Below are 13,020 nucleotides of genomic sequence, written 5' to 3' on the forward strand. Positions count from 1 at the left end.
AACTCCTGGAGAAGTTCCAGCAGACTGGAGGAGGGCAAACATTGTCCCCATCTTCGAAAAGGGGAAGAAAGAGGATCCAAACAATTATCGGCCAGTTAGTCTGACATCAATCCCAGGAAAGATTCTGGAGCAGATCATTAAAAAGAGACTCTGTGAACATCTAGAAAGCAATTCCATAATCACAAAAAGTCAACATGGGTTTCAGAGAAACAAATCATGCCAGACAAATCTAATCTCTTTCTTTGATAAAATTACTAGCTTGGTAGATGAAGGGAATGCTGTGGATATAGTATATCTTGATTTCAGTAAGGCCTTTGACAGGGTTCCCCATGACATTCTTGCAAACAAGCTTGTAAAATGTGGGCTAGACAAGGCAACTGTTACGTGGATTTGTAATTGGTTGACTAGACGAACCCAAAGGGTACTCAACAATAGCACCTTTTCATCCTGGAGAGAAGTGACCAGTGGAGTCCCACAGGGCTCTGTCCTTGGCCCAGTACTGTTCAACATCTTTATCAATGACTTGGAGGAAAAAATTGGGGGAATACTTATCAAATTTGCAGATGACACCAAATTAGGAGGAATAGCTAATACTCCAGAGGACAGGATCAAAATTCAAAATGACCTGAATAGACTAGAAAGCTGGGCCACAGCTAACAAAATGAACTTCAACAGGGAGAAATGTAAGACTGCACTTAGGGCGAAAAAATAAAATACACAGATATAGGATGGGTGACACCTGGCTTAAGGAGACAACATGTGAAAGGGATCTAGGAGTCCAAGTAGACCACAAGTTGAACATGAGTCAACAGTGCGATGCGGCAGCTAACAAGGCCAATGCGATTTTAGGCTGCATCAATAGAAGTATAGTGTCTAGATCAAGGGAAGTAATAGTGCCACTATATTCTGCTCTGGTCAGGCCCTACCTGGAATATTGTGTCCAGTTCTGGGCGCCACAATTAAAAAAAGACATTGAGAAACTGGAGCGTGTCCAAAGGAGGGTGACTAAAATGGTGAAAGATCTGGAAACCATGCACTACGAGGAACGACTTAGGGAGCTGGGGATGTTTAGCCTGGAGAAAAGAAGGTTAAGGGGTGATATGATAGCTCTGTTTAAATATTTGAAGGGATGTCATACTGAGGAGGGAGCAAGCTTGTTTTCTGCTGCTCCAGAGACTAGGACCCAGAGCAATGGATGCAAGCTACAGGAAAAAAGATTCCACCTCAACATTAGGAGGAACTTCCTGACAGGGCTGTTCAACTGTGGAGCACACTTTCTTGGAGAGTGGTGGAGTCTCCTTCCTTGGAGATCTTCAAACAGAAGCTGGATGGCCATCTGTTGGGATGCTTTGATTGTGATTTCCTGCATGGCATGGGGTTGGACTGGATGGCCCTTGTGGTCTCTTCCAACTCTATGATTCTATGATTCTATGATTTCATGCTTCTAGTAAATGGTTTGCATCTCTTAGTGCAAAATAAAACTGCTAGAACTGGTTCATTAATTCCAAGAAAGGTCTTGAACCATGTGATTTTCCATGGCATCTCAGTGTTTACTTGGAATGCCAGACATATTACAAACTATACCTTCCAGTCTTGCATTTATGATTCTGGTATAAAGATGTTCTCATGTAGAAGGAAACTGAGACGTATAGTTTTTAGGGTGTTTGATGACCTGACTTAGGCAGCATGAGAAAACAAATTTCCCAGGGCTTCTAGTACCTGGGATACTGACACTGTTGTGTTTACAGTAATGTGTGCTGTAGCTGGATATGTCACAGAAAGGCCCATCATTTGCTGCTCCTATTGAGACCCACAAGTAGGTTTTGAGTGAAGAGAAGCAGGTGACAGAGCCAGCTAAGTTAATCTCACATTATTTTTTGGAGATTTATGAAGATGTTTATACATCCTCATATTCCTGGTCATGCCTTGGGAGGATGATAGAGCTTTGGGAGTCCTGGTTTTAAAGATTGGAGAACAAGAGCGCTGTTATTCTATCTGGGAATGTGTGTGCAAAATAGTTTCTACCAGCCTAATATGATAAATACTAGGCCAATCTATCAAGTAGACAATTCAAGTTGTGGCAATAGAGAAAATGAAAAAGGGCAACATATTATAATGTATGTAACATATTATGACAGTATAACCACCATTTATGCCGACAAGACCTCATGTTCCTGGGGAACTTGGGGAGAAAAAATTATGGGTGTACCAAACTGCTTCAGTGTTCTCACAAAATATATTAAGATGAATGTGAATAGTTTAATAGAAATATGGAAAATCTAAATGACAACAATGGTAGTGAGGAAGGCAGGCAAGTACTCTACTCTTTGGGAAGGTAACCATCCTGGATGAACAGTGGGGATATTCCGCTTTGGAATGGTGAGGCATCCAAAACTTGGGATTTTCAGGATAAAACCATTAACTTTCTTATAAAGGGTGTAGACATTTATTCCACTCAGTAAGGATGTTTATCATTAACTATACGTTAACATTGGCCATCTGTAGAGTATCTCTTGAGATAATCATGAAAGAATGATGAGAAATGCCTTTCATCTAACCATTTTGAATGTGTGTCATATGTAGATTCTCTTCGGAGGAGGCAGGGAAGGTTGTAATTTCTTTGTGATTATTAAATCCTTTCTAAGCATCTGAAAACCAAACATCTTTCCCCGTGTCCTACTTAGCACTTGTCCTTAACAGCTATCTTTGTTGCTGTTCATAGCCCACTTTTATGCAAGCACTAATTATTGCTTTCACTGTTTACAGGTTGAAACTATTGGCGATGCTTATATGGTTGGTAGTGGCCTCCCCATTCGCAATGGAATGAAGCATGTTGAGGAAATTGCTACTATGTCTTTGCACTTTCTCAGTGCAATTATTTCCTTCAAGATTAGGCACATGCCAAATGAGAAACTGAGGTTGCGCATTGGTATCCATACAGGTATTGTTGGTATTCATTTGATTTTAGAGATTTCCTAATTAAATTATTTGGATGAATTAATTAGTCTGCTAACAATATACAGGTCAGTCAAAAAGGTGGAACCTGAAGTTTTTTTCATCCTTAATATTAGTGAATTAGTTGGTTAAATTGGAAGTAAATGCTTAAAGCTACACTCCCACAAAGAAATTCAGATATTTTTCCTAAAATAAACTCAACTCACAGCATCCTTCTGAGCTTCTTTACCAAAGTTAGGAAAGGAAGATTGAAATAAGCTCTTTTTTATGATTTGATTATTTTTGCTTTGTGGTTATTGATAATGATGAGCTAATATCAATTCTTTTCTTATATGAGATATTAAAGGATCCAACCAAGAGGTTTCAGAGTAATATTTTTAGGTTCTAATCTATCCCTTTCCATGTATGAGAGATGCATTATCCTGAAGTGTGTCTGAGAGGTGAATATGTGATATCCAATAGAACACTAATTTTCATGATATGCTAGAGGCCATAGTGCTGTGAAAGACAGAGTTTCTAAAGAAGAGAAATGAAATACATTCCAAGCCAGAAAGTTTCACTGTAGGATAACTAATAGGCTCTTCATGAGGCTAGTTACAGCACTGTGCAAAAGCTTAGGAAGGTGTGTACCAAGTGTTGCATCAGTTTAAGTTCATAAAAGATTATCTGCTGACATAGCAATGAAATTATGTGAAGATATATGTGTCAAATGATGTCAGCATACCAATGAAAGGGCTTTGCGTAGTCATCTAACATATATTCTGGAGTTTTCTGGACAAAAAGGAACATGTTAATCATACTAAATGCAGGATGACAAAACTTTGATGATCCCTATCTTAGTGTGTATGTCTACACATTGATGAATTACAACAGTGAAATATGTTTCAGTTTCAACTATAGTCCCATGGGATCATGTTAAAGCAGGAAAACTTGTATTGCAGGTGTGAGTGGGTGATCCATTAAGCAACATTTTGCATTGCACCAGTGACAGCACTTACCAGAAGCCTGAAGTATACATACAAACTAGGCATGCTTTAGAAAAGAAGGATGTAGGCAAATCAAAGAAAAGTATGTAAATGTAAGAATGAACCATGTTTACCTAGTTTGTGTAACAAATGCTGCAGTGCATTGGCTAATAAAAAGAAATATCACATTGGCTGGGATGAAAAGCAAGAGGCTGGACTAGATTCAATTTTGATGTGACACAGCAAGCTTATTTTACATTCCAAAAAGCATCTACTTCCAGTGTTAGTGGTAAAGGTGTTACACTGAACCATGTCTAGTATGAGTTATTTTCAGTCTCATGAATCTATGTATCTTCTTTATCATATATCTACATAAAATGGTATCCTTTCCTGTTTTGCTTAGTTCACATTTATTCCTTAGAACAGATGTGGGCTTTCTTGTGTGTCTTCAAGTCCTTTCTGACTTATGTCAGAACTCTTAGGTGAATCTCTCACTATGTTTTCTTGGAAGAATTTGTTCAGAGGGAGTTTTTCCTTGCCCTCCTTTGAGGCTGAAAAAGTGTGACTTAGTCAAGGTCACCTAGTGGGCATCCATGGCTGAGTAGGGATTCAAACTCTAGTCTCCCAGTACTGTAGTCCAACACTTAAACTATTACACCACACTGTCTCTCAGATGTCGGCTTTGTTGTTGCTAACCACTCTAGAGTCTTTTCTAATAAATCATGCCTTCTCATGATGTGGCCAAAGTATGACAGCCTCAGTTTAGTCATCTTTGCCTCCAGGGAAATTTCAGGCTTACTCTGTTCTATGACCCATTTATTTGTTCTTTTTTGCTGTTTACAATATTGTCAGCACTCTTCTCCAGCACCACATCTCAAATGAATTTATTCTCTCTTTGGTCCCAAATACACTGCGGAAATAATCCAGTTTGAGACTGCTTTCACTGCCCTGGCTCAATGCGAGGGAATTCTGGGAATGGTGGTTTTGTGAGACATTGAGCCTTCTGTGGCAGAGAGAACTCTGGGGCCACAACAAGCTACAGTTCCCTGGATTTCCTAGCATGGAGGCAAGGCATTGAAAGCAGCCTCAAACTGAATTATTTCTGCATTTTTTTGGACCTTTGTCCATTTTAATCGTCCAGCTCTTGTATCCATACATGGTAATGGGGAATACAATTGCTTGTACAATTCTAACTTGTGTGCTTAGTTGTATATTTTTGTTCTTTAGGAGCTTTTCTAGTTCTTTCATAGCTGCCCTCCCCATCCTTAGGCCCAATACAAACGGACACAAAGTGCCATGTTGGCGCCGAAATTAGGGCTGAAGAAAGCGTGGCAAATACGTATGGATGGTGCCACCTTTACATTGTGCTGTCCATACGTGGTGTGCGTTGATGATGTCACATGCACACCATGTCCAAACAGTGCAGTGTGCACATGACATCCCCGCATCATCCCAGGCTGCTTATGGTGGGCTGGCGGCGTCACCGCAAGGAGCTCTGAAACAGAGCTCCTTTGGGGAGTGGATCGTTCCAGTGGCAACCAGATGGGCGTGGGAACAATCCTGAGGAGAAAGGGGCTACCCCTTTCTCCTCTGTAGGGTCGGGGTGTCTGGGGGCATGAAGCCCCAAGGACACCCCTTTTATGGGTCATGGAGAAGCGGCATTTTGCTGCTTCTCCATGGCCTGGAAAATGCTGGATTGGGGCAGCAGCGCTGCCAGTGATGTTGCCCTGGCCCCAATCCAGATTGAAAAGGGGCGGGTGCAGGCTGCCTCTTTGTGGTGGTTTGTACTTGGCCTTAGTCTTCTTCTGATTTCTTGACTGTTTGGCTGCAGTTCCGATTCTGTGCAATGCTTGATCCAAGGTATAGGAACTCTTTTACTATTTTATGTCCTCACCTTCTCCTTCATGGTCATTATTTTTGTTTTCTTTATGTTCAACAGTAAGCCTGCCTTTGCACTTTCTTCTATGACCTTCATAAGTAGTTGCTCTAGGTCTTTAATGTCTTCTGCTAATAGTATGGTGTTGTCTGCATATCTTAGATGATTGGTGTTCCTTCCCCCAATTTTCACTCCTTCTGCTTGTGTCCAAGCCTGCTTTTCTTATAATATGTTCTGTATACAAGTTGAAAAGATAGGGTGAAAGGATGCAGCCTTGCCTGACCCCTTTTGCCAATTGGAACCATTTGATTTCTCCATGTTCTGTTATAACAGTAGCCTCTTGTCCTAGGCACAGATTCTTCATCAGGACTATTAAATGTGTTGGCACTCCCATGTCTTTAAAGGCATTCCATAACCTTTCATTATTTATATAGTCAAAGGCTTTGCTGTAGTCTATAAACCACATCTGGAGGCGTTACAAACCGCCGCTTTGTGGTGGTCTCCCGGCGCTGCTGTTTGCTCCGCAAGGGAGCCGCCGCAGCCAAATCGCGCGGCTCCCTTACGGAGCAAAAAAGAAGCTCCAAAATGGAGCTTCTTCTGGCGTTGCACTCATGACGCCACGAGGCGCCAATGGCGCACTCGCGACATCATTAGCGCCGCGCGACGTGCGGACGCACAGCATCCGTTATGTCAAGATGGCAGCGACCATGTGGAAAGGCCGCCACCATTTGTTACGGACAGAGTCCGTAACAGGAAGAGGGGCGTCTGGAAAAGACGCCCCTTTTTTAAACTGGGACGTCCTGAGGACGTCCCAAGTGGCGGTTTGTAACCCGCCATAGATTTGCTTTTGTAATTCCTTGCTGTTCTCCATTAGCCATTATATGTTTGCAATGTAGTCACTGGTTCCTCTTCCTCTCTTGAACCCAGCTTGGACTTCTGGGATTTCTCTCTCCATGTATGGTTGCAGGCTCTTGAACATGATTTTGCTTGCATGGGAAATTAGTATTATGGTCCTACAGTTGCTGCAGTCTTTTGTGTTTCCTTTCTTGTGGATGAGGATGTAAATTGATCGTTTTGATTATTTGTTTTCCACATTTCTCTTAATGCAGCTTCACTTTTTAGAATTTGGGGTTCATCTTCATATGGCTCATTGGGAAAGACAGTAATACTTGGTAAAGTGGAAGGAAGTAAGAAAAGAGGGAGAATACACTGCAGGTGGATTGATTAATTTAAGAAAGCCATGACCCTGGGTTTGTAGGACCTGAGCAGGGTGTCTGATGATCTGGGGATAATGAAAGTCTTTGATTCATAAGGCCACCATAGGTCACCATAAAACCAGAGGTGACTTGGTGGCAACAACATGATGGGTGAAGCAGAAATTAGCTCAGTCTAGCATTCTTTGGGGGAATCTCAGCCAACAACAGAGCTATGTGATGTTTTGGTAGACTGCAGTCTATCTCCTGCCATCTACACTTCAGTCTTGTGCAGTGGGTTTTGTTAATCTACAACACAGTTCCTGAAGCTAGCAATCCAATGCCAAAATCAATTCATACTTACAACAACATACTCTACAACAACTACAAGAATCATAGCCTGGTGAAGGATTGGGGCGATATTAAAAACTTTAGGAAAAGAGGTAGACACTGCACGTGATTTATTTATTTAAAGAAACCATGGACCTGAGTTTGCAACACCTGACCAGGACAGTTAATGAGTGGGGCTTTGGGAGGTTTCTTATTAATAGTGTCATTATAAAACAAAGTTGAATTCATGGCAAATAACAAGAAAAACAGCAACAAGAGCTTTAAACTGAAATATATTGGCTTTTTTAAAATATTTCCTTAGAATATTTGACCCCCTAGCTCCACCCCATTGGAATTTGGACCCTGAGAACCTACCTAAAATAGAATTTGACTCTAAGGTTTTGAGACGTTTATCTAAAGAATAGAAAGTACAGATAGAAAAAAAGAACATAGATATGGTCCCTTCCATACATGTTTCCATATTACTCATTTATAGCACCATGATACTTCTTTAATGGTTGTGGCCTCATTCTATGGAATTCTGAGGTGCATTGTTTGATGAAGTGCATAGATTTTTTGCTAAAAAGCAAAAGAGTATGGATGCCCTTGATCCCACCAGTGGAGAATTCTAAATACCTAAGATGCAGCCATGACAGGATGATATCAAATTGATATAATTATGCCGTCTAGGTATACATCCAAGTTCAAGGTGTGCCTATCAATTCCAAACCTTTAATTATATTCTTTCTTTCTTTCTTTCTTTCTTTCTTTCTTTCTTTCTTTTGTCCTTGTAATTACAGGACCTGTTGTTGCAGGGGTGGTTGGGATCACAAGACCACGCTATTGTCTGTTTGGAGACACGGTGAATACAGCTTCAAGGATGGAAAGTACCAGTTTACGTATGTTATGTTCATTTGTATACAGTATTACCTATTATTGTATATTACGTATGTTACGTTCATAAAAGTTGGGTCCTGAAGTTTTACAGAAGTAAAAAAACAAAGGTTGATGTAATCTGTAAAGGTCCATTTATTAATATAGGTTGTCTCAAAAACCAAAGTGAGTAGTCTTTAATATTATCAGTTTCTTGTTAATTTTACCTTTATAAAGACCATGAGGTGTTATTGTCCAAGCTGAAATTAATTAGTTTCTGCATTGTTGTTGTGCGCTTTCAAGTCAACTCTGATGTATGCCAACCCTGTCAAAAACCCTATCAAGGGCTCTTCTTGGCAAAGTTTAGCAGCTTCTTTTTCTGGTGCGGTTGTGACGCCGCAAGGCGCCAATGGCATTCTTGCGGCGTCACAAGGGTGCCAAGATGTGCGGATGCTAGGTGTCCGTCACGTCAAAATGGTGGTGCCCATGTGTATAGGGCACCGCCATTTTGATGCCCTCGTCATGTGCGAGGGGCGTCTAAAAGTGCCGTTCCTCACACGTTACGACTGCGCCTCTATGGGCCCGTCTATAAAGCACCTTTGTTTGCCTTCCTCTGAGGCTTAGAAAGTGTGACTTGCTCAAAGTCATCCATTCCATGGCCAATTGGCTATTCAAACACTTGTCTCCAGAGTCATAGACTCAAACCACTGCACCATACTGGCATACCACTTTATTTTTCCTATGTATAAAATCTGGGTTCTGTAAGAGTTAAGTAGTAGAAACATAAGCGAATGGCCATATCCCTTCAAGCTAGATTATTTTAAATGCTATCCTTTCCAAACTAATGTATACAGTCAATGTGCAGTAATATAAATCTCTTTCTCTCTCCCTCCCCATTTCTCCCCACTCTCTTTTCCCCATAGCTCTCCAAATCCATGTCTCTATGATCACAGCAAGTGCTCTCCAGTCAATTGGAGGTTATGATTTGCAAGAGAGAGGGACCATAAAAATTAAGGTATCTGAGGGATGAAGTAGACAGCCCATCAGGAGCAGCCAGAGGCCACTCCAGCTCCATTTGGGATGCGCCTGGGCCAGGACCATGGCGACCATACAGCCCACTTCCAAATGGGGCTCTCACTGTGGTCCCAAGTCAGCCACCACCAGGAGATGGATTTAATTGGTTCCTTTTTGTGGCAGCTTTTGGCTGTCTTTGGTGGCCTTGGAATGGTTTCTGGCCACTTTGGGGGCATGCGTCATGCAAATGCCACAGCCCAAAAGTGGCTTGAAGCAGCTTTTTTTGGCCCGTGTGTTTTGGGCCTGAGTTTTCTTGGAAAGATTTGTTCACAGAGGGTTTGTCTTTGCCTCCTTCTCAGAATGAGCGTCTGTGACTTGCTCATGGTCCCACCTCTTGCCTTGGACCAAAAGAAAGATTACCAACATCACCACATAATTTCATATTTAATCACTATGGTCTGCCACAAGCAAGGTGTGGGTGTACTGGACCAAGATGCGTTTACAGTGAATAATCTAATTTATCACAGGCTGGCATAGCAGCATTTCAGAAGAAGGAAGTGTGTTAATAGCTATTAGCATTCAGAAAGGAAAATTTGATGGCTAATTCTACCAATAATTTAACACTGTATATGAGGTTGTAGGATCTTAGTATCACAGTAGATGAAGAATTATCAGAGACTTGAAACATGAACATATCTGGGACAGAGTTTGTGTAGTTACTTTTTAAAAAGTAATTTGTTATAGCTATAGTTACAAGGCTCCCCAAAAGTAGTTAGTTATTGTCCTTGTTAGAATTTTAAAAATAGCTCTTCAATTGCCATAGTTCTGAGGAAGATTTTGGACACTAGCAGAAATGGTGGCAAACTCCAAGCCTTTAATATCCCTAAGAAACTTTCAGCCATTTAAGAAGTTGTTTTTGTTGCTGTTATTGTGGACAACTCTGTTCTCATATTATTTCTGACAGGGGAAAGGACAGCAAATAACATTTTGGCTCAGAGGAAAAACTGGCTTTAACATGCCTTTGCCAGAGTTCAGTGATGATGTGGAAACTCACCCGAAGAGATATGTGGAAGTAGGACAGTAGGTATGCATCGTACACAAAAATGTAAATTTAGACCATTGAGGAAAGTTGATAGAAATGTGGAACATGTGAAACCTCAAATGATGAGGTATCAGTGCTTCACTGCGAACAGCATATCTACCTATTCTGCAATACACTATTATAATATTATGGAGCAATAAAAAAGACTGTTTAATATGTTTGATGGAGACACATATTACCTCACAAACATCTTTCCTCTCTGTCATAATAACTCCTGTGTAGGGGTGTAGATAATATTTTAAAATATTCAAAAAATGGTCAAGAATATGATCCTCCAGTCAAGGAAAATCCTGGACTAAAGAAAAGCTATGCAGTTTGGGCCTTATTCTGTACAAAATACTCATATGGTGTGTGTGTGTGTGTGTGTGTGTGTGTGTGTGTGTGTGTGTGAAGAAAACAGCATTTTTACACAGAAAATTCCCTGATGTTTGCACAAAAAGTGTGCAAATTGGGCACAGAATAAATCCCAAACTGCAAATAGTTGTCACAGCAGGAACAAAATAGCTAAAATTACTCATTGCTTTCTTCAAGAATGAAATCAGTAAAGATGCTGTTAGAGACCTGTCTCCCATATCATTGCATGACTACCTTGTATAGTTATAAATGCTTGAATACATGTTATTCCCTCCTAAAGCAACATAGTTCATACTGCAAGTAAACAGCCATGATCCTATTGGTCAGCATAGGCAGTGCAAGGCTATGACAGTGGGGAGAACTTCAGGAGACAAAGCTGCCAGATTCTGAACTTGGGAGCCATCAGGTTCTTGACAGTGATGGCTTTCACTGCTACTGTACCAAAAAGAAAGAAAGAAAGAAAGAAAGAAAGAAAGAAAGCAGTCCTAGCTCTACACCAAGGACTGTATTACATGGGGAAAATTGGGAGTTTAAACAGTAATTTTCCAGGAAAAGTTACGCAATCATGGTGAGGATTTTTACATAACATTGCAATTGCAGGGAAATCCCATGATTGATTTGTTGCTGGCTATTCCCTAGTTATTCCCATGATAATATGACCGCAATGTGTATGAAAATTTCCATCGCAATTTTCCCGGGGAAATGACTGTTTAAACACCTGATTTTCCGCATGTGTGATAAACTCCAAAGGCACGAATAGTATTTTGGCTGATGTGACTAGCATCATATCAGCAGCAAAACTATTCATGTCATCATGGTGATGCTGAGATTTCATTAGATTTAAAATAGGATATAAAATTATATTATTATTATTATTATTATGTTTTATTTTTTAAAAATCAGGGTTTAGTCAATTCTTTTTTGTTTGTTGTTCTAACAGATCAGGAATATAGAAGACATTGTAAAAGATGGGATATGGTGGGGAGAAAAGAGAAATGAAATTGTCAGTGCTACTGAAGTAACTCCATTGACTGTCTAATGCAGTACCATTGAAAGTGGTGGCCCATAGACTAGTTCTGGCCCATGAGCCACTGTTGCTAGTCCATGGCGAGTTTCCTTGAAAAAAAGGAAACAAATGTAGCCAATGGGCATAAATATGGTACCAAAATTTGGCACTATTCCCTAGAACATTGGGAAAGAAACCCTGCTGCTCCCTAACATCTTATAGCTTAAGACACATTGGTCTAAAACATTGCCCCCCATGACATATCTAAGTTGAGTCGAGAACTATCGCGTTGCACCACAATCATTTTCAAGCCCAGATGGTTATCTTCAGATCACAGTGTACTTAAACATATATTTAATTCATGTATCTTTTACCTTGGTCTTTCTTGGATCATAAAGCATTTAGCATTTACATTTCTATACTGCTTCACACTGATCTCAGCTCTCTCTAAGCATTTTATAATCTGTAAGCCAATTGACCTCAATACTCTGGGTACACATTTTACTGACATAAGGATGGAAGGCTGAGTCAACCTTGGGATTGAACTCACAGTCTTGTGGCTGCAGTACCAACATTTAACCCCTGCACTACTAGGGCTCCTATAACATACTTTCTGAATTAATTTTTAGGGCCTATGCTGTCCCCTACCAATGACATATTTGCACCTGTCCCAGTTCTGCAAGTGGTAAGGTTAAAATTCTTCAAGCCCTTTAGGCCTGGTAATGATATATATAAACTCTCAGTTAAAATCAACAAAAATCACTGTGGTTCTAAAACCCTAAAATACCCTAAAACTAAAACAAAACAATCATGCAATTGTCCAGATATCTGTGTCCAGATACTTTTATGTAGGCAATACACACATGGAATTTAGAGATTTACATACAGAGACACTTACTGATCTTTACTTATAATGATTTAATTCATGCTTATGAAATACTGAGAACTGTATTGAGAGGTTTCTGCATATTAGTGTTAATTTACATGCTCACATTGTTGTAGAAAGTCACAGCTTTAATCTCTTATTGAATGGGATGCTCTGGGGGCAATTGAACAACAAAAGGATGACTTATCGGTATAATATTGCATTTCCCAGAATGAAGACCCCATGAAAGCAGAAAATCAACAACTTTCAGCACCTGGGTTATCAAGAGACCAAGGTTGTCAAGAGATCGAAACATCTTTGCTTCATTTTCCATGAAGAAATTCTTCCTTTTCAGTGGTCTAAATGGTAGCTAGTTTAATACTAGATGTGGAAATAGTATTAACTGGAGTCCAGATTATTCCTCAATGGTAGTTTTAAAAATAAATAAATCGACCTTTGCATCCAGAATTTCATTTTGTGCACTGCA

At 40.2% G+C, this 13,020-nt stretch overlaps 1 protein-coding gene across 1 annotated transcript in view; it reads left to right on the forward strand.

Annotated features, from left to right (window-relative positions):
* LOC121926428 (guanylate cyclase 2G-like) overlaps window positions 1-12,686 on the forward strand; it is a 69,295-nt gene extending 56,609 nt beyond the window's left edge. The window contains exons 18-22 of the mRNA XM_042459413.1: window positions 2,767-2,941; window positions 8,120-8,218; window positions 9,116-9,207; window positions 10,171-10,286; window positions 12,671-12,686. Coding sequence (XP_042315347.1) covers window positions 2,767-2,941; window positions 8,120-8,218; window positions 9,116-9,207; window positions 10,171-10,286; window positions 12,671-12,686 — 498 coding nt within the window. The remainder of the gene's footprint in view (window positions 1-2,766; window positions 2,942-8,119; window positions 8,219-9,115; window positions 9,208-10,170; window positions 10,287-12,670) is intronic.
* The last annotated feature ends 334 nt before the right edge of the window (window positions 12,687-13,020 follow it).

This window comes from Sceloporus undulatus, chromosome 3 (genome assembly GCF_019175285.1).
Source record: "Sceloporus undulatus isolate JIND9_A2432 ecotype Alabama chromosome 3, SceUnd_v1.1, whole genome shotgun sequence".
Taxonomy (NCBI): Eukaryota; Metazoa; Chordata; class Lepidosauria; order Squamata; family Phrynosomatidae; genus Sceloporus; species Sceloporus undulatus.